The sequence below is a fragment of the Lates calcarifer genome, linkage group LG9 (assembly GCF_001640805.2).
Source record: "Lates calcarifer isolate ASB-BC8 linkage group LG9, TLL_Latcal_v3, whole genome shotgun sequence".
Lineage (NCBI taxonomy): Eukaryota > Metazoa > Chordata > Actinopteri > Centropomidae > Lates > Lates calcarifer.
The window spans coordinates 12,062,460-12,084,930 of record NC_066841.1 but is presented as its reverse complement, the minus strand read 5'-3'; the positions used below and the strand labels follow the sequence as shown (position 1 = coordinate 12,084,930).

Genomic DNA, 22,471 nt, shown 5'->3' with positions numbered 1-22,471 from the left:
TCACAATGTACCACACAAGCACCAACCCAAATCTACTGCCCCCTCTCATCCCACTTTTCTGTTTGCTGCGTGAGGCTTTGTTTCCCCACAGCAGAGGAGATCACCCTTTGTAAAGCCTGACCTGTGAAATCTAGCATTGAGCACAGAGGAGGAATTGAAATACAGATGGTGAGAGCAGCAATGTTAAAGCGTGTTTTCATTCCCTCTGCCACTTTCTATTTACAGAAGGCTGTGTGCCTGTGAAGTGAATGCAGGGCACAGAACACAAATAACACTGTGCAAGTGTGCGAACGTGTTTGTACATCTGAGTCTGTGCTAGTGTAATGGGTCAAGGGTTGTGTCAGTGTGCCTCCAACACTTTAAATAACATTAACACTATTATGGCTGTGGGAACAAATCGTGAGTGCTTGTCCTGTACTTTCTTCACAGACAAAACAGCCCAGAGATGCGATGCATCCATAAACACGAAACTTAAAACAGTAAAAAATGCAAAAGCCATGCCTTCTCTGCAAATCCATAAAGTGCCTCATGGCAAAAAGAGAGTCGCTCTGCAATGTTCCTAGAAGAACAATGAAAAAGGGAATTGTCCTAAATCCTGTCCATAAATATAACACCATCACATTCATAGTCTCCCTCAATCAAGACCAAAAAAAGAGCTCTATTTCTGAGCAAACTCACCTTCCTAGCCACAAAAACCACATGAGCAATCCTATTCCTGAAATCCAGGCTGCGTATAATAAGAAAAAGGGGCAGCCTCAAGGTAGAAGTTAAAGCTTCTTCCTCCAAAATAGTTTTGAGTGCTTCAGCCTCATGGGGGATTCTTCTCCCTCACTGCGACTGTCAAATGAGATCCATGAAGAGGTCAGATAGCTTCCTACCAGCTCTGGAGCAACTAATCCTCCAGGGATGCCAACAACCCCCCCCCCCCGCCCGATATTGAAAATTAAAGCACAAATGAACCCATTACATGCAAACATGCCCGCTGCTTTTGCTCTTACCTTTCCAGGTACTTCTCTGAGAAATCGACCATAGTGTGAAACATGGGTGCTGGCCTGGCCTCGGTGTGTGTGGAAATTTGACAGCATGTAAGCGTGTGTCAAGAGGTGCCAGTGGTGCTCAGGGGGAGGGGGCCCAGGGGTTTTGTTTGACAATCACATTCCTCTAACCCCTGAGAGGCTCCGGTGGAGCTTTATATAGTCCTGGGGGTCTGGGGAAGGCGGACCCTGGGCTCACCCAATCACCACGCAGTGTTTAGAGAGGATAGATTCCTTCCACTGGGACATGACAGCTTTTTAGTTTTATGGGTTAGTAAGCTAAGATGACATTAGTCTTTTGGCAAAAGAAGCGACTCAACTAATGTAATGATCTGTTTGTCTGTCTTAAAGCTGTGTCTTTGATCTTCAAGTCTTTTTTCAGAATCTGATTTAATATCCCCAATAAGTAACTAAAAATGGATAAACCTCAAAAATCTTCCTCTCAATATGACTCATGTTCTTGCAAATACAGCGTCTGAGGGACTTTAGCCATGTTTTAAACATTACCTCATAACCTTACAGCATGCTTAAAGAGAACTACACAATGGGGCTACAGTGGCCATTATCCAGCAGCTATTTCACAATGACACACAAGGACCCCAAAAACTATGACTGGTCTGCATGGGCTGCTTGTGTTCTTTCCATCAACTTTCAAATGCCTGTAAAGGTTAAAGAAAGACTAAGCCAAATCCACTGCTTTGTGGGTAATCTAAGTGCTAAGTTTTGACACGTAGAACAAATGTGTGGGATCCCACAGTGTTGGGAGAATGCAATGTTATGTCAGCAGAAAAGTCTTTTCAAGCACAATATTGCCTGATCGTGTACAATAAATGTGTTTAGCATTGCATTGGTGCTATCAACAGCTGAAACCTGACACTCGACTACAATCAAAACCAACACCACAAGTATCCCCAGCAGGAAACCCATTAGCCCCATGCACTGACTTTAATTTGAGATTAAGTCAGAGACATCTGGACTTCTGTTTTCCTCTTGAAGAGATTTGTCACTCATTCAAGAGGCTTCATCAGTTTAACTGATTGCTAGGAATTCTCAGTCATTTAAAGCGACGTGGGATGCCTACACCCCGATGTCCAGTTATTATTTCTTAGTCTTTATTATATACTTTTAATTAGGAAGTCAAATTAAGTTTAGTACTGCTAGATGTCTTCATATAATCTGGATGACTGAGACAGACATAACAGTTTGAAGTGGTTCACACGATCTCAACACTGATTCTACAACAAGGTCAGTGCACATCATGTCTAACTACAAAATGACATTCGCTTTGGCCAACTTTCACAGTATAAAAAAGGCCTTAGATGCACTTTGCCAGCAAAGTAGCAAGGTGATACAGAACATAAAGTACAACCATCCATGCATCAAACATAAGGAACACAGACACACAGATGGTAATTTGTGATGTGTTTCTAATAAACACTTAACAGGCACTTTACGCTGTCCTATTCTGCCCTCTCCATCTGCCTGTATTTCCTGCCTCTATGAACTGATGTTGGATACCAGTTCTAATCTCTGAAGTGCTGGTATCCCAATCTTGTCTTTTTGCCTCTAGGTATCACCATCTTCATAAAATTAGATGAATCTGTCAAAAAGCTCATGCTTCTGCACATATCACTCCAGTGCATTAGTTGATTAGTTTATTGCTTTATTGCTAACTGCCAGATGGGGGTGGGGGGTGGGGGAGGTTGTAATTGTTAGCTGTACAGGGATTCATTGCTTGGGGAAGCAGAACACCTGGACTGAGTAAAAACAAAAGGTGGTAATAGATAATGTGGGCAATCCCTGGGGGAAAAAAACAGCTGTGCTGGATCCGAAATGTGGGAGCGAAATGTGCAAAAAGGGGATGAGGAAAAGAGAGAGAGAAGTGCTAGAAGTGAGAAAATGTAAAAAGCACAGAGACTAAAGCAATGAGAAGTAAAGGAGGAGACAAAACATGTTTAGAAAGTCAAGGACCAGACTCTTTGTGTTGTTGTGAATGATGCATGAGTGAGGGTTAAACAATGAATTCACTGTGCTGTAGCTGAGTGCTTTGTAGCAGCAGAGAGAGAAGGTTTGAAAGAGGACAGATGAAATGGGCTTTTACATGTAAGTACCTATTGATGCTGTGTATTGAGATTTGATTAATTCAGTCTTCCCATCACTGATGATGATTAGAGTGATTAAAGCAAGAAGAAGAGTGCTTGTAGTGATACTAATTACCAGACTGAGACCTGCCCTAAAAAGTGTGAGACAAAAACATGGAGAAATGGATCAGGATCACCACCTCTTCCCCCACACAGGACCAAAAGAAGAAACAATCTCTATATCAGATGATCAATTTACTCGACAAAAAGTTAAAAATACAGCGCAAATCTAATCTAGTGCTACTTCTTCCCGCTCTGAAAACCACATGGCCAAAGGTCACCTTCTTAAAGGTGTACTATAAATGTACATCTCAGCATTATTCTGCCCTACAGATGTACATCTGCTTGCTCCATAGGCTCTCTCTATATATTATAGATCAATCTCCAACATCTGGAGGAAATAATCTAATTTCCTTCATGTTCAGTTGTAGGAGAGGCTGGGATTTCAATCTACAGCAGCAACATATTGCATTTGTATTCCTGTGAGATACACAGAAAGATATTGTGTTGAGAGTATGTTTATTTGTGTGACTAGATTATTGCCCCTGGGATATGTTTACAGCTTGGCATAATGAAAAATGGCCGAAAAATGGGTCAAAAATACTGGACAGTGAAAAAAGCTTCATAAGTGACAAAAGGCTCATGATGTTGAGAATTAAATGGAAACAAGGATTAATGAATACAGAGTTCAAGTGAGTAAACATGTAGAGTTTCCACCATGTTCAGAGAGGTTGGTGGTTTGTCTTTTTATATTGACTAATGATGACAGAAGAGGGGTGCATCAAGGACAGGAAGTCATTTTATCTACAGCACTTTTTCTTCCATGCAGCCTTCATCAGTGCCACAACTAAGCAACACAAATACCTCTTTTAAATAACAAAAAAACACAGATGAGCCCATTCAAGGTAATTAGCATTGCACCTGGCAAGTTAATCAGATGTTTACATAGCAACCAATCACCATCTAGTACTGGAACAAGGCAGTAGAGACTGGTCCAACATAATAAAATGTCACTTATTAGTTCATTAAATAAAGTCTGACAATATTTCAAGTGGTTACATTGGGGATATTAAAAACCCTACACACCTTTAGCTTCTGTCCCATCTCACGTTTAAATAAAAGTGTTTGAGAAGTAAAATCTTCAGTTTGAGTAAAGAAAAAAAAAAGAATCCTGTACGTGACAGACTGATGTGTAATATAAGATGAGCTAACATCACAATGCATGCTTGTTTACCTTCTGTTAGTAAGCAAACAGTTTGCTAACCCTGACCTATGTCAACAAATGCTGTCCAGCTGAGCTGCAATGTGTGGCCATGACTGAGATTGCCAGGTACACATATCACTTACACATGACTCTTTATTCTGTTTATTAAGTCTTTGGCTAAAAAAAATCAAGACATTCTTTCCTCTTGAAAATAATGAATTAACTCAACAACTCCTGTTTGATGTTACTATAATGAAAACAAAGAGTTTAAACACAATTTATTGCAGTCACTTGCAATCCCCTGATCACAAATCAGTCATTGATTTGGAAATATATCAAGTTAAGACTACATTAAAACACATTTCATATCCCTAAAAATCAAGTCTCTTTTCTCTCAAATGTCTGTTTTAATAAAGCAAGTAAAATGGGTCTGAAGCTGTTTCCGACAGCTGACAAAAAAAGAAACGTACTCAAGACTCTGGGAAAAAAAAAGAAGAAAAGCTGTGGAATCTTAATCACTTAATCTGCTGGTTAACTAAACAACATTATACACAGCTTGTGCAGAAGAATGGGCAGCTATCAGGCCCAAGGACAGCCGCTGAGTGGCTTTATTGTCCTCATGGTGTGAAAATGTGCTTTCATCCTGATGAACAGGAGTGTGAATAAAGTTCATTCAACAGCTGATGAATCACAGAGGCGTCGACACACACAAACAAACGCTCTCAACACGCACACACCTCACTTCTCACACCGCTGAGAGTGTGAGAGACCCATATGGTACCACACTCCTCAGCAGCACACGGGTCATTTACCACTTCATTAGGTAGATTATGAACAGCGTTAAATGATTAGCTTTAACTCTCATTGTCACCTTTAGCGTAAAACATGCTTCTGCATTTGCGGGTCTGTGAACATGTGCAGGCTTTACATAGACCATCACAATGGCCAGAATACTTCCAGGGGGGCAGAGTCAAGCCAGAAACCTATTTTTAATCCTCCTATAAGAATCTAAATTAAACTGCACAAATAGGAGAAGTTTTAAATTTAGCCATCCAAGGGACATGTCCTGACATCTTCTGTCCGCTAATCCAATCACACCTGTGCTAACACATTGTAAGAATAAATCCTGATATCTCAATTAACCCCCTATGGGCTGCTGTAAAACGAGTCATTAACATTCACCATTAGTTTGGACACAAGTAACAACATCCTTTTAAAACAATGGATGTTAAGACAGGGTGTGAAAACTACACCTTTTTACTGTATAGACAGTAGGCTGATGACTGAGCATTGAACATATAAGTGGTGAATGCTATTGTAGCTGTCAGGACTATGAAAGTTTAATCATTGTAATGCTTCTCACTCACTGTCATTCCCATGCTTTATTTTTCTCACATGTTAACTACAATGATACTATTTTTTTATTTTAAATCTAAAAGTCAAAGCTTTGTTTACAACTTTCAAAATGAGCAAATGGTAAAAAATGCAAATCGTCACAGAGAACAAACACACAACAAAAAGATTCATTTGACATTTGAGTACTTACAGGTTCTTGGATTTCTTCTTCTTTGTTCCTTCGGGGCCGACCTCACAGCTACAGGGGGATCCGGAGCTCAGCTGAGGGGAGAGGAAGGAAAGCAAACACTGCATCATCCACCCTCCACACAGAAAGAGGGCCCTGTAGCCTCATGCAGATACCGTGCCCAGCCTTGGCTATCTCCAACAGGCAATGACAACCCAGCTGGCTAGTGGGGTAATAAGTTCTTGGTGTGTCCAGTTAATCCAGACTGAGACAACTCCAGTTTGTAACACACACAGCCAGTCACCAAAATGCTCAATCCATAGCAGCAGTCCACAGTGTAAGTCCTTCAAGGCAAAGCTCTCTGAATACAACTGAGCGTGTGTATGCAATCGATTGTGTTTGTAAACCATATGTGTCTGGGTATAACAAAGTAAGGAAAATCTGTGAGAGTGCGAGAGCGTGAAAGACCACGGCTGTTGTTTCTGTTGGCCTCCAACTGTGCCCTTGGTTTGAAGTGTTGAGCCAAGACCCCGGTTTCACATTACACTTTCTGCCAACCCACCGTTTTGATTGGTTAAGAGCAAAAAGGGAAGTTGCTTCAGGGTGGAGAAGGGGTCAATCTTCACTAATCTGATGGCCTGAAGCTGCCCCATTGTATGTGTGTGTGTGTGAGACTCTAAATAATGAGCCATTGTATTACAGGAACACACGGTTGAGTCTGAGCAAGATACTGGCCACAGCTGGCAACACATGGTGGTGTGTGTTTCATGTCTTTGTGGGACCCAGTTAGAGTTTCAGCCTTCGGAGTGAGGACATTTTTGGCAAATTAAGGACATTTGTGACTGGCCTTCACTCAAGGCATTGTTTTGAGGTTTTAAAGTTGGCTGCAGGGTTTGTAGTTTGTAATTTGAAATCAGTCGGTTACAATGAATTCCTAAGATTTCATGGTGGGAAAAAAAACAAATCAAAACATCTCTACAAATCTCTCAGACCTCAAAGATCCCAACTTCCTCTGGCAGTACAGTAGAATAGTTTTCCATATATACTTTTTTCACACACTCTTTTTGCCATTAACACTTTTTTTTTTAACCACTAGAAGCCATGGTAACCGCCTGATTTCAAGCTTACCACAGCTGTTGCTCTCCATCACTGAGGAAGCTACAAACTTTTTACAGTCACCTTTGAAGCCTACAGCGAGTAAGCGTTGAATCAAAACACAGACTTTAGGTGCAGTACCCCTTTAAGGTTAGAGGAGAGTCAAACACACTGCTACTTGAGAAAACACATGCAAGACAAGAAGACAATCAAATTATGAAAACATCTTTATCAATATGACACACATGTTCAGCATTTAGAAAGTCCACTGGAAAATGAGCTAACGGAAGTGTTTTTAAGAACATTCTGTGCACATGATGCAGATATTATTCTAGATATCTGTTGTTGACCTGGCAGTGATTCTGTAGCGTATTTGATTGTGTTTTCTGTATCTGGTTGTGTTTTTTTGTATTGCTTTGAGTGTTTGGTTGTGTTTTGTCTCCGTTTGTGTTTTCTCACTTTATTGCTTGTGTTTTGTTTATGTGCGTGAGTTTTCTAAAGTTGTGGTGCGTCATGCTCTCTACTTGCATTACATTAATGCATACTAATGTCTTTATGTGTAAATGCCTTTGTGTACCCAATTGTGCCTGCATACAGTAAGAATGTGTGCATGTACATTGTGGTTGTAGGTCTATTGCTGTGCTTAAACAATAACGTTGAACCTCATGAGCAAATATTCCCTGCATTATACATCCATTTATGTTGAGCCGCCCTACATGTACCAGCTGCCCAAAGTAATTTCCCATTGTGCTTTTGTATTGTTGTTGCAGCCTGGCAGTCGTCTTCCTGATCTCAGCAACATAAGCTGATTTTGAAGTAACTTTTAATTCATAAAGTTTAACCCTAACCCTAACATATTTTTAGAGTTTTAGAGTTTCTTGTTAGCAGAACTGAAACACATGTCAGGGATGTGAATTACACCTTGTTCAATGCTAATGTGGGTGAAAACAGTGTGTTAGCGCTCCTTGATCTCGGTGCAGCTTTAGATGCTGTTGATTGTGGCATCTTTAGTGACAAACTGACTAGTTCTTCCTGTTTGGGTGATAATATGGTCTGTGAGAGTCAAAATGCTCATTGTCATTGTAGGTATCCTACGCTGAATTCACAGTTGACTGTGAAAGGTGAATGAGTTTATGTTATGTAGGAGCTGTCTAAAAATAAGCACAAGCTAAGAACAGGAACAAAATATATTTAGAGCTGCTGTTTGATGGGTATAAAGACCTGTCAGACAATGCAGTGTGTATGGGGGTGCATGTGTATGTGTATAGAGGGAGACTTGGTGTATGTTTCTAAGCTAATTACTTAGGTAATATTGACAAAATGTGATATTTTTTAACCAAAGAATGATGATAATTGGTAATAAACACTGGTGCCTGAGGGTATTCACACAAAATAAATGTTTGAGACAAGACCACTGGTAATAAATGTGAATGTGATGACCAAGCAGGAAATATTTGATATATATTCTCCTTAGGAGTGCATGTAACTAAACCTAAACCAATTTTCGGTTGCATGAGCAGGGATTTAAGTCATTTAGGATCATGAGAGACATCAAATACTCCAAAATCTAATCACTAATCTCAAAGGGAACAGCACAACAGTGGAGTCCCAGTCCCTACAGAGCTGTCAGCCAGGCTTTACCCTGAAAGCACAGAAAACAGTTGGAATACGACTGACTTTGCCCTCTGAGGACATTTGTCCTCATGTAGCCCACCCCTGGGACAGGATTACTTGGTGGTATCAGAAGAACAAATTATATTGTGTAGCCACTGATCAGAGGGGGATCGTCTGCATGTTAGCTCAGCCTTTGTTCAACTAGCTGTCTGCATGCAAGGACTGGATGCTCATTCCCACTAGACTGCTATGTTCCAGCTGGATGTGATCCATGTGGGGACACACACACACACAGAAATGTGCCTGATTTCTTATTACAACTGGGATTTTTCATAGAAATTTATGCCTACTGTTCAAATTAATCATCACACATCACTACTGATCACATCTGCAGAAGTGCTAGAAAAGTTACACACACACATTCACAGTGCCAAAATTGCTGTCTACGCTTGATAGCAGAGCCATAAATCAACATACGTGTTCTGCATTTTGTCAGTTGGAAGTCAGTAAAAAGGGAGGAGTTTTTTTCAAATTACAACACCATGACATCATATTGAATAAAATAGGCCATTAAGCTTCCTTTTAATTCCCATTTATGAGGGCAATGATGCAATCTACAGGAACACATTGACTAAATGTGACTAAATTCTTCCTGAGAGGTGTGAGTATGGGTTTTGAATTACTTCTTGCTTATGACTGACCACCAGCCTCGAATAGGTCACAGATTCTGGATACTAAGAGCTATATATTTTCAGAATCTGGATTTTTTCAAGAACGTGGTGTTGCTGACCTAGGCCTATCCTGATGGATATTGGCAGAATTGGTTGATATTACCCAATTGCAGTAAATTCTGGGCCTGCAGTTCCTGTCTACTCTGCACCACATCAAGAACAGTATCAACAGCAGAAGTTGACAACTACAGATGTAAATATGTTCACGTGTGCCATCTACAGGCAAGGAAAATAATAGCTTCTGCAAGTTTTACACTTGTGCCACCTACAGGTAATAATAACATGCAAAGCCTGCTTTGTTTGTATAGCTGGTGTTTGTCAGTGTCTGTCATAGTGCTGCTAGTTTTGAGTCATATAAAACTTAGAACCAAGGAAGCATTTTTAGATGACTAATTCAATAAAATTAGGCTTATTTTTGAAATACAGTCTATATATATCTCCAGGCTCTATGTACACTTGTAAAATAAAAAAATATAAAAAGAATTAAAAAAAAATCTTTTAATATAAAAAGAATTAAAAAATCTTTTAATATAAAAAGAATAAACAAAAATTTTAATACTGCAGAATTACAGATTTATTCTCAAGTATCTGTGTTTCTCATTTTCACCTCCCTCTGGCTGCCAGACCCCACCTGGGCCCCCACACACAAAAGAGACTTAGACACACCATGCACACACACCCAGACTGCCTGGCAATGGCCAGTGGAGCAGAAAAAAAGTCTGAGTCTTTTCTAAAAATAACTCTGATGTGTGTGTGTGTGTGTGTGTCTGTGTGTGTATTTGCGTGTGTGTGCACAAGCTTATGCGTATAGACTGCTTGCATGCCTCACTGAGGACAGTAAGAAAACACAGAATTTGCCAAAGACCACACGACGATATAGACCCCTGAGGCATGGGATGCACGCTGTTAGCGGTTGTGGCATGGCTGTGCAGATACACAGATAAAAGTTTAACTGACTGACTACATGTGTGTTGCACACGTGTCTCAGTTGCAAAACAGTTATACATGCATGCACGTGTGAAGGTAAGCATATGGGCAAACACGTTTCCGAGAATTCAAAATAAGTTTAAAACGTTAACGAAAACATTTACAGACACACATGCACATGACCTGGGAACATGTCTGTTGAGCCCAAGACAAGGGAGAATAGTGTGTGCATGTGTCTGTGTGTGTGTGTGTATTAGGAAATGAGGGTTAGGTTACCAATGGGCTGCTGCTTCTTAATAGGAAAGAGCAAAATGTCTGTCTCTTTGTCTCAACAAACTGTGCATTCTTCTGTTGTACCTTGCACTAACAAACACATTGTAGGAACAATATTCTAAACACAGCTCAGAAACATTCTTGACCCAGTCATCCCAGACTCCAAATCCTCCAACTGCCTAAAAACCCCAGAGGTGAAGAAATGAATCTTGGGCTTTGTGTATTTAAACTTCTCACCAGTTCAACCCCTGCTGCTTTTCTTCATCAGACCTCCCTCGGGCTACTTCCTTCCTTTCCATTCCTCTGTTTCTTCTTTTATTTGAAAACAAATTGACAACTTGGCATCTGAACAGTGTTATGTTGGCGCAGAAAATCTCCCAATCCATTTAGCGTAGCCTTAGATTGGTGCTAACTGTTAGACCTCAGTTTCCTGACATTGTGTGGCTGTGCTCTCTCTCTCTGTCTGTGTGTGTGTGTGTGTGTGTCATACCCATTTCAGACTGATGCAATGACGTCACCCAACCTGGCATCATGACCCTGCTCCTGATGTGGGACTAAAGCAGCTCTGATGCTGATGAGCTTCGATATGAACACAGGTTTTTATAGCAACTACAGGATTGCTGTAAAATTACTGAAACAGTATTGTACTGTTCATAAGTTATACTGCTCAAGTGAAATGTTAGGTATTTACACTGAGGTCATACAGAATTCTCTGGCAGCGATGTGTACGGAGTCTGCAGGCCTGGGACTTGTAACATGCAAATGGTGATAACCAGGGATCAATGGGGTTAAATGTAATTTGAACCTTAAACTTTTTGTGGGGATAATAGCTGTGTGAAGACAGAGCAACATTTGTTGGTTTAAGCTGTTCTCTTTGTATTTACTGTGAGTTTCTGCTAAGAAAAGAAAGGAAAAGGGCGCACTACAGTCACATGGTTATCAGGATGTGGAAGCTATAAAGTGCACAAATAGAGGAGGAAATTAGTTCCAAAATTGTCTCCATGTGACTAACCAACCCAGACTGCACTATTCTCCATTTGGATTTAATGTGTTGTTTACCATACAGAAAACACGCATCATACTGTATTGTGTTGCCAAAATTCCTACTTGCACGCTCATATGTAGTCAAGAGACTCTTGAATCATTAAATCAGTAGTGGAGTTGCCAAGATTGTTATTTCTACACTGATTAGAAAAAAATGTAAAATTCATTTTCTGTTTCTTAATTTGAAATAAAATCAAATCTGAACTCTCTTTCTTTCCTGTTTTTCCATCCTTACTCAGAATAGTATCTCTCTGTTCATCATAAACCTCCTCCTTTATCTGCAATAATGTGACAATGAACAGGCAGCAGGCAACAGCAGGTTGGTTTGGCACAGGATGAGATGTGACTCACACTCACAATCCATTATCACACACTGTTTTCACAAAGAGTGTGAGGCACGTGTTAACAACTTATTAAGCTGCAGCATCCAACATAGCAGATTGTTTTATGTAACAACTAAACAAACAAAGAGAATAAGTTTTAGGTGTTTTTCAGAAAACAAAATCAGATCTAACTGCACAAAATCTTGTCAACTTTCTTCAGCTAGAACATGATCTACTCCAGGATTCAGGAGAGCTGCAGAGCTATCCTAATATGTCAGGAGCTCCAATCATATGGGAAATGACAAGTAAAACACATAGCTCAATTTACAAAAACTTTGCCTACTTTGAAGAAACAAGTTCTACTAATTTACAGGTAATTTACGCTCCAAACAGCAGCAAGAAAATACAGCTGCAGTAGTGATAATTTGGGATGTAATAATTGTGACTGCATTGACTGCATTTACTGCACCTCAAAACTCAAAACATCCTGTTACTATAAAAAAAACATACAAGACATTTTGATAATGAATAATCTAATAATTTGTGCTGCACAAGAAGCACAGATGAATCAAGAACAGACCAGTAATAAAGGCGTCCTGGCTAAACAGCTCAAGATGGTGTGCATTGAAAACCTCTGGTGTATGATTAGCCTGTCAATCTTCTGAATGTGTTGAATGCACACTATTATTACCAAGACAAATGAAAGATATAATTCAATAAATTTGGTTATGACTGTTGTCAGTCACTTTTTAAATTTGAGCCTTTTCTTCATGACAAACACTAACTCTCAAATTTAGGCCTAGTTTCACTTCCCAGGAATGAGATCCTTGATAAAAACACACCCTGAGGGAACATGATCCCAAAGTCAGTAAACACAGGGTTCCTGAAGTGAGGGATTTTACCATGAAACTATCATCAATCTGGGCAAAAACATGCCTAATTTTAAAATACTTGCAAAAATATATTTCTGTTTCTATATTAAAGCTCAATAGCATTCCTGTTGCATGACATGCATTAGTTAAACCAAACAAATAACTGGATACAGCTTGCTTGTTTGATGATAATCTTGGCCATTTCTTGCCTCTGATAAGTGTCTGCACTTCCTCGTAGATCTTGGCCGGAGAGTTGAAAGAAAATAAGTAAAAGGAGACAAAAAACAGAATACTGGGCTCTGTCTCCAAGGGACACTGGAGGAACAATGGGGCCTTTATAAGAGCCAGAAAATACAAGAAAATGTAGAGAAAAAAGATTGAATAAAGGCACAAACTGATGTTTAAACAAAGAAACATGGGAAAGAGATCACAAAAGCATGAAATGCTGAACTCAGGGGGGGAGCTGTAATGATTATCAGGCAACCTAATCCACATATGAAACCGATGTGTTTTCAGGAAGCTACGAGAAGGAAATTTATTCATACAGATGATACTTTGAGTATTTTTTTAGTCAGTTCTGATAGTTTATCTCACAGTTCTTCCTGTGTTTTATTAAAGCCTTGAGAAAACTTTCCTGATACAGTTGTGCCTTTATAATTTTCTTTGATGTGTAATTACATAACTGCTTTAATGTCATGTATTTTGGGAGGTTTTATTCTTCATTGTTTCAATTTATGTCACAGGAAATATTTTTCTAACTTCCTTTACAAAGGAAAGGAAATTTGGGGATTAAATAAACTTGCGGTTGTAGCTGAGGGAGGGTGATTGTGTGAGAATTTGTGAGCTTGTGTAATTGGCAGATGCCACAAACACTCACTCTCACATGCACACACACTTACAGTACAATGTCAGAACCACAAAATTCTGTAATATCTGAAAATAAACTCAGTGACCTTCACACAGGATACTGACTCATATCTACTAAAGCTACATAATGAAAGCAGATACAAAAGGTGCATTGTCTGCACGTTTGTGTGAGTGTGTGTGATTTTAACACACAGAGACAGTACAGTATGTGTGTGTGTGTGTGTGTGTGTGTGTATGTATGTGTGTTTTGTATTTAATCAACAGGAGATGGCTGCTTCCTGCATAAGTACTTCCCATGTCACAGGATGTTAATGAACAATGCTGATACAACGTCAGCTCTGTGAGCTGCTCTGAAACGCCATCGTGTTACCCAGTCCTGAAAACTGGTGCTATCCATTAAAATGTTATTGACATTTTCTGACCAGCCGATGACCTTTCCACTTGGAATTTTAATGGCTCCGGCATCACAGTTCTTTCCAAAGCTGGCAGTTATGCACAGGCCGACCATCAGGAGCACCAGTGGGCCATTTATTCCCAATTGGCTGCAGCCACAATGGGGCCAAGCATGAAAATATTTCATCTTACTACGCAACATTACCTACATAAATTACATAATTATTTTTCATTAACTAATGACAGTTAATTTTTGAGAGCCAGAATTTTGAACTAAAGCTTGCTAACTGTTGCAGTCACTCAATTAGCACAGATGATGTCACCTCAAATTAGTGACACATGTTCCCTACATCGGTTACATTAACCAGTCATTAAGATGACTGTTCTTATTATTGTTGGATATCAGTTCATGAACTCCTGGTGCATAAAAACATCTAAGAACCCATCTTATAACATCTCCATCTATCATACTAATGGGCTTAATCACTAACAAAATAGTAAAGACAAATAACAAGTCATCATGCTGACCTTGTATGGTCTTCTCTAAGCATGACCTTGGTTGGTGATTAGTGTCCAAATGTAGTAGTTATTACAGCTGCAGAGCCTGTGTTGATACAGTCATTACTTTACTGTATTAATAATAATAAATAACATTACAGTGGCTAAGTTCAGAGATGACACATTTCACTATTTGCTATTCAGAGTCACACAGGTGTTAACTTTTACATGCTATATTGCTAAATGAGTTACTAACAGCATTGCTGTTCAAGTGGTCATGCCTTTCATTCATATATCGTTAAGGTGAAGTGATGCTAATGTACAGAAAGGTCGCCGCAAAAGCATTCCCATAGATATATATGTCTAAGAGCATTCCTCACGTTTGATTGCAGCACTGCGTTTGACCATGTATGTGAGTGACGTCCATCACATTGTCACACTGTCTTGATGCTGCAACGTGGGGCTGGAGGCCAATCCCTCAGACGCTAATTCTACCCTCGTTCAGTCCCTGCTTACAGATCTGCAGGGCTGAGCTCTGCTGTGAGTAATAGCACCGTGAGAAAGATAAGAGTAATATCTACTTAAAGAGGTGCAGGTGCCACTTTGGCTTTAATTGCATCCATAGCCAAAATGAAGGCCCCGGTTTCCATAAAAAGCTAAACAATTTCTAGGAAAGCAGTGTGCCGGGGGTAAGATGTATGGCATTTCGGGAGGGAAGGGAGGAATGCTGCGAATGAAATTCCGACCGCGGCAGGCCGAGAATGAGGCGGGTCACACACCCGCTGTAAAGGTCGCTCTTCACCTCCCAGTGGAAGTAAACAGCACATAGCAGTCATGGAATATCTGACTTTACTGTTGGCCTCTATTTGTGGCATGTGACAGACGAGATTAAAGCATCTGTTCTCTGAGATTTTTACTTTACGCTGGAGTCAAAGGTACAAGCCTCACTGAATAATGCAAAACCATCAGCCTCAACGTCTTTAAAAATGTACATTTTGCGCCACACACTTCTATGTAAAAGAATTCCACTTAAAGTAAATTGATAAGTAAAAAGAAAACTGAAACATCAATGGTTATAAATCAGAAACGGCTATGGTGCTTGCCAAGGCCTGCTGAAGAAAAACTCCAGATGCAAACCAGCAAAAATGTTTAGAGAATAATAATAAGTTAAATAAGTTGAGCTCCTGGTGTACTTCTATGTTTCGCAGAATATCAAACAGATTTTCTGTGAGTTGTTTAGTCCCAAAAATCCTTTGAGTTATGTTTACATAATCTAGACAATAGTTCGTTATGTTGTCTGCAGTTTTTTTTTTACTGTGAGAAGGTGAAATGGATAGTGTCTTTCTGCCAAACCAGTGTGACAGAACTATATGATTAAATGTGAGACATACTACTCCAAATTGTAGTATGTCCCCTTTGGTGATTACTATAAATTTCAGTTTTCAACCCAGTGAGGTTAGATGTTTTATTTCATAGCACAGGGCCTTATTCTGACAATTTGAACTTGTATTTCCCTCTCTCTCCCTCCAGGGCTGATTGTTCCCTTGACCCTGTTCCCATCCTGTGAGGACAGAATGTGTGCTCCCCATCATCCCACCAGCATTGTTCACCCTGACTCCTACCTCCTGGGGAGCGTGAGTGATTGTGTGTGTGTGTGTGTGTGTCCTGTTTCTGCATGTGCCTGCTAGATGGTTGCGTGTGTCTAAAATTCAAACCTGGCCGGGGTTTACGTGCTGATGCGGAGCACGCGGCTGGCATGCAGATAAAGTACATCGCGTTCTTGTTATCTCACTTTATGTACAAGTTTTACCGGAGACAGTACACACTGGGACTCAGACAAAAAGATTTAAGCTTTCGAAAAGTATCTTACCCACATTTTGAGCAATGTGCTAATGGCTTCCTAAAATGGTAGTTGACGAGCATTTAAAGGTGCAATTGCTGATGTGAGGTGCTGATATTTGCAGGCGTCTGAGAAAATTTCATCAAATTTTCACCTTTTGTGAGTTTTTCTTCACTTTGTTTTGCTGAAGAGAACACATTTTTAAGAAACTTCTCTAACATTATTTAGTGGTGTGGGAGACAACAAAAGAAGAGAGAAAGTGCACAGTCAAATCTTTGCACTCAAAATATCTCTTTGTGTATCCACAGTTTTGGCAATCTTATTACTCCATAAAGGATTAGAAGTTTGATTAATGAAAGATTTTGGTCATGATAATTATCTAATCAAAATTCAGTGTTCTTGCTGTGGGTTGGGAATTGAACCAGGACCTGTACTGGCGTGCCCACTCTCCACCCTGACCACAATGTTAAAGAACATTATTATGCTTCAAACACTTTCCACTGCCTGTCTCTAGCTGTGTCTCCTTCACAAAATGCATTTGTGGTGGTAACTGTACGTTTTTTTCCCACTAAGATCATCATCAGATTTCTTGCTCATGTGATACAACTGGTGTATAGAGCAGCTATCATCTAGTGTCAGGTCAACTTTAATCAGTATCTTTAAACATTTGTGATCCAGAGACTGCGCAGTGTGACTCTGTGTGTGTGTGTGTGTGTGTGTGTGTGTGTGTGTGTGTGTGTGCGTGCACATTTGTGTGTGCATATATGTATATACAAAAAACTATCTACCAAATTTATGTAACCAATTCCTGAGTCAGACACAACACTGCTATGACAACGAGCGCTGTAAACACCTCCATTCAAACACACACAAGACACAACTATGAAACCAGGGGGCCTTCTGGATCCTGTCTTGGATTAGGTGAACGTCAGGAGAGGGTTTTGTTGTACCGGTGACAGCATCCAAAGTCCTGTCACTTAATAACCCCACTGCATACACTGCAGGGCACTGAGGTGGGCAGAGAGTATGAGTCAGCTGAAATAGGTCCAGTCACTAAGTGCCATGACATCAAGCCATCAAGTCTTACGAAAGAAAGGCATCAACAAATAAAGGTTGCTGATAGTAACTACTGTATATTCCTCTAAGTTGGTTACTATTCTGCATGTGATGTGTCTTTGTGTTATTATATTAGTCATGTTTATTGTCATCGTCTTTATCTGCTGTCGGACCAGATGATGGTAATTGAAACAATGCTGTGTCTCACCATTTCCAAGCTTTGGCAGACTGGTCTGAGTTGTTAGGTGCCCATGTTGTGATGTCCTCCTCTATGTGTATCACTCATAGGGGTCAGTATCCCTGCTGTTGTCTTGCTGCTCCAGTTTTATCAAATGTCAGTACTGTTAGCATGTGCATCGCACAAGGAAGCAATTCATTGCAATGTTGATAGATTACAAGTAACATTTGTTTTTTGACTCGTTCTGTTTTGCTCCTCTGTTGATATGGGAAACAACCACAAATGAAAGTTTTTTTTAGAATCTGTTTCAACAGAAGCTATTATGGCCCTGGCTCACACTGTATTACAGCAGTATCAGAGTTAATGGATGGAAACAGCATGTTCCCACACTCCTTCACACACAGTTCACAGCAGTAACTATTCAGGTAGCTCATTAAACCCGTCCCCCCTCAGTAATCACAAACAGCCAAACAATTGCTAACAAATAGAGAAGAGGAATGCTAGCTTCATTAGCTTGAGATTAGCTAGCCTTTGTGGTAGGGATTTGTGAAAGTGTTTAAGGCCATGTGGAGCCTATTGAGTTTTTTTTTTTTTGTGGTATTTTTGGCCATGTGGGAGCTTCCCCAGCAAAAAAGGATTAGTGTGGGAAGCTTTGAACTCTCATGAGGTCACAAGGAGTTGCTAAGTTCACAGAGATAAAAAGGTTTCATTTCAGGCGAAAAATAGCAAAAGTGTATTACTTTATTTTTGGAAATACTCCCTGCAGGTGTTGTGCAAAAACCTCTGACTCTCAGCCCATAGGGACACTTTGAATTTTAAAACCTTTGGTTAAACTTAAGTTAAACATTTCATTTAGACATACAATAAAATGTTTCATTTGTTTTTAACTGATGCCTCTCCCTATGTGTCTGTTCCTTACTATCTTAAATTACTTTTAATATAAAATGTAAAGATAGCAATACAAAACTACAGAAATAATGCAATCAAAAGATTCCATAATAGTTAGCATCCATCTATAAGACTGATTTACACACATATATTTTGAAAATCTGAGAATTACAGTGAAAACACATGTTCTCACATTTAACTACATCCTGACTTTTGGCAGGGGGGACAGAAATGGAATAAGCAGATGTGAAGAATTTATGTAATAAGAAGTTATTTCATTTCACAGTTAAAGGTTCCAGTAAAGTGAGTCTGTAAGGACTGAGTGAAAGTGATAACTCTTCCCAACAGACTCTTCTTTGTTATCACAGTTGCTCAACTGGAATGATGTTTCTCCTTCCTGTCAGTATGACTTGTTATCTAAGGAGACAGAATAAACTTTGTACATGTCTCGGTCAGTTGGAAGACACCAGCCCCAGAAAAATGTGTACATTTAGTAAACAAGATGCAAACAAAACACAACTGCCACTGTTATCACTGGGAAAGCTCGACACGTGTGTTTGAGTGTGTCTCTGTGTGTGTACATGATTTAAAACGAGCCATCATTCCATATAATGTGTTTGGACTGTTGAAGCTTAAGTTGTAAATAGCAAGAATGGCGAGTTGGGTGGAATAACGAAAAGAGAATGTGAGAAGATCATTGTGGTTGTGTGTGTGTGTGTGTGTGTGTGTGTGTGTGTGTGTTTCTTTTTTTCTACTGTGCATACATGCAGGGAGATAATATGCATTCCTCTTTTTTTAAGATACAAATAAAAAGAAAAGATCTGGTTGGAACCTTCTAGACAACACAAGCACTTCCCCCACAGACTAAGGGAGATGTCTCTGTTTTCACAAGTGACAAAAATCCTTCCTAAATGAAAAAAAATGTCTGCATTGTCTTATGTAACTTATTTTTCCTTTTGGAGCAATCTCATGTAAGATATACTGACTTCCATAGGGCAGACTCCTGCAAGTAAAGTCAATGAATTGTTGTTGTGAACTGTGAAGTTAAACACCATAAACTGAAAAACATCACATTGAGTTCATTCACATTTTTGTCAACAGATACTTTGGTGACTGGACACTGAGTTGACTGTTCTGCAAGCTTGTTCAGTCTGCTCAGTAAATATTTACATGTTACTCATTTAGTATTTCACTGGACATATCCAGCCTGGCCGCATCCCACATGGATTTGAACCCCAGAGACCTTTTGTCCCTTCCAGTCCATCTACTGTACAGCCAAACAGAAAGAAAACCCTCATATTTACCTACAATACTGTGTGTCACAGTGCTGTCACAGAAGACATACTGATTTTTATGTACACCTTGGGCCTAGACAAATGACCTGTAGCAAACTATCCTGTTTCATTCGAACAGGACAACACTTGAGTGGATGACACTGGCACTCATCGATACCTAGTATTTTTAAATGGTTTCCATGAACCTCTTAGGCAGTTCATTCGATAAAAAACAAACTATTATTAGCTCTGGTCATGCGCTCCGATGCACGTGAGATCCAATTCACAGTCTTAATATCAACAAGTGCTGTGTCTCTCTTACACTAAAACATCTGAGGTAAGATAGGTAAACATCAAGGAACATGCACATTAGCACCTGGGGAATGAGGAGAAGTCAGCACTAATAGCTTTGTCTTGGAAGACTGCTGGGAACCTGGTAGACATGTAGTTGAAGTACTTGAAGATGACTTAATAGTACACGCAGTTTACTAATATTTTTGTACGTGGGCCTAAAATAGCATGTTTAGGTTCCTGTCACTGTTTATCCAGCTTATCGCAGTGCAGTGGACATCTAGTGAAGCTCTGGGAAACTGAAGAAACACTATATTCTGAGGGTACAAAACAACAAAACATGTTGTTCTAAGAGCACTCATGCCTATGCATACAATATAAGCTATTCTAAAAGTTATGTTTATAGGGTAAAACAGTTATTAATAAATATTATTGCACCTTACTATTGCTGTTATTGTTGGCTTTCCAACTGCAGTGCATACAATTAGGAGGCACATTTTCTGCAAGAACAGTCAGACAGGTCTGCTGAAACAAAAAATTTGCACACGTAAACAAAATGTATTGTTTGTATAGGGTATGTCTTCTATTTCCCCATTCTTCCATGTTTGTGAATCGATTTGCTATTTTGGATTTAGCCCCTAGGACAAAGGTGAATTAGTTAGGCCCTGTGTACTGTTTGCCTTTCATTAGATTACCCTGTAGTGTTCAGCCTGGCTTCTTTAGCCTAACGTATAGAGCACAGTATGTTGTTTCTGTAGTTCTGACAATTTTCCCTGTTTCACTCTTCTTTTATGATTAAAGCAGCAATATTTAATTTACTGTACCTAAATAACAGATTGGCTGACTGTGTGAGCAGTGCACCAACATTAAATTTATGTTTTTGAGTGTGTGTGTGTGTGCGTACATGCACCACCCATTAACATACCTGTTTGAATACACGTCAACCTATTTTCATTTTGTACTATGCATCCCCTGCATATCCTTGACACAACACAGGAATGTAAGCCATTACACAACCATCGGTAAACACATAAAAATTGTTTCCTCCCAACATCTGGGAAGACAGCCCGATATTTATCCAAATTTCAAACAAACATTCAGACCTCATAAACAAAATGTTTGGCCTACATAAGCCAAAAACGCTGGGTTAGATCCACATGTGTCTGCTGCAGCAACATCTGTGTGGATGCAACATGTTCACAAACTGAAACAAGATGATAGATAGTGTGATGTCTGGGAACAACAGGTAGGATCTGAGAGGTTTGGACAGCAAGATGAAAGTTTAATTCAATGGTCTGTTTGGAAAGAACATGTAGTCGTTTAGTCTTATGTGGCCATTTACGGCATGCCCTTCACCCTGTGATGGAAATTAGGATTTTTCAGTGTCTGAGGCGCCAATGTGGCTAAAACTGTCAGTGGAAACAGAAAAGTGGAAGTATTCATTACTTTTGGACTTCTTATTCTGTTTTATTTCATTCTATTTTAGTTGTTTAACCAGCTAAACATTTTAATTGTGCTATTATGGTGCGGTAGAGGTGAAAGATTATTTGTTGACCTAAGCTATAGCCCCATACTTTGTATAACGCAATGTTTGGCTACAGTGTCATTTGGAAGTAGTTTTAAACAGACTAGTAGCAGCAAACTTTAAACTGTCCTCAACAGGATAGCAAATCACAGCAAATTATGTAAGGCCAAGTGACAGTTTTGCGTTCGCTATTTGATGGGTACGTCATGCTGTCCTTGTCAGACTGAGTCAGTTGTTTGCATTGGTAAGTGGGTCTTATCAAATCTGACTAGCAGATTACAGATTCCTATGTAAACATGTGACTGCAACAGTCCAATAAGACTCAGTATTCATGTGGAGTACCACAAGGACTTGACCCAATATTTTATGTTTTACTTTTTTTATGTCCCTAAATGATTTGTGCCTTGCAATGGCAAAAACTGCACATCTTTAATAGTGTTTTCAAAGGTATTTCTGTGGTAAACATATTGTTAGAACACATCACATTTTGTATTTATTCCTGTTTTTGACATAAGCGTAGTTTATTTCTAGTTCACAAATGATTTTATAACTTTTTTTTGAACAGTGATATTAAAACAAGCTTGATTTAGTAGGTTTGAACACTATTCTTTATCCATCAGTAGCAGGAATAACACTTTCTTTTAAGCGGTTGTCAAGAAAAATCTCTTAGTCAAACAAACTGACATTATTTCTCTTGACCTGTTCTCTGTCTGTCTCTGGTTCTCTTTGCATCAATGATAGGCCACTAAAGACATCAAGTGAGAGGAAAAGGTGCAGAGTGGAAAGAAACACAGGACCGGTGCTAGTTAAAGGCCAAGTAAACACTGCCTGGCAAGAGAAAAAAGACGTGACAGGCAGAAAGAGACAGAGAAGGTGGGGGG

The 22,471-nt window shown here is 39.5% G+C and overlaps 1 protein-coding gene across 1 annotated transcript in view; it reads right to left on the bottom strand.

The window, feature by feature from the left end:
• Positions 1-22,471, bottom strand: part of rgs3a (regulator of G protein signaling 3a) — a 92,484-nt gene that overhangs the window by 8,646 nt on the left and 61,367 nt on the right. The window contains 1 exon segment of the mRNA XM_018662931.2: positions 5,926-5,996. Within this exon segment, the coding sequence (XP_018518447.1) occupies positions 5,926-5,996 (71 nt within the window).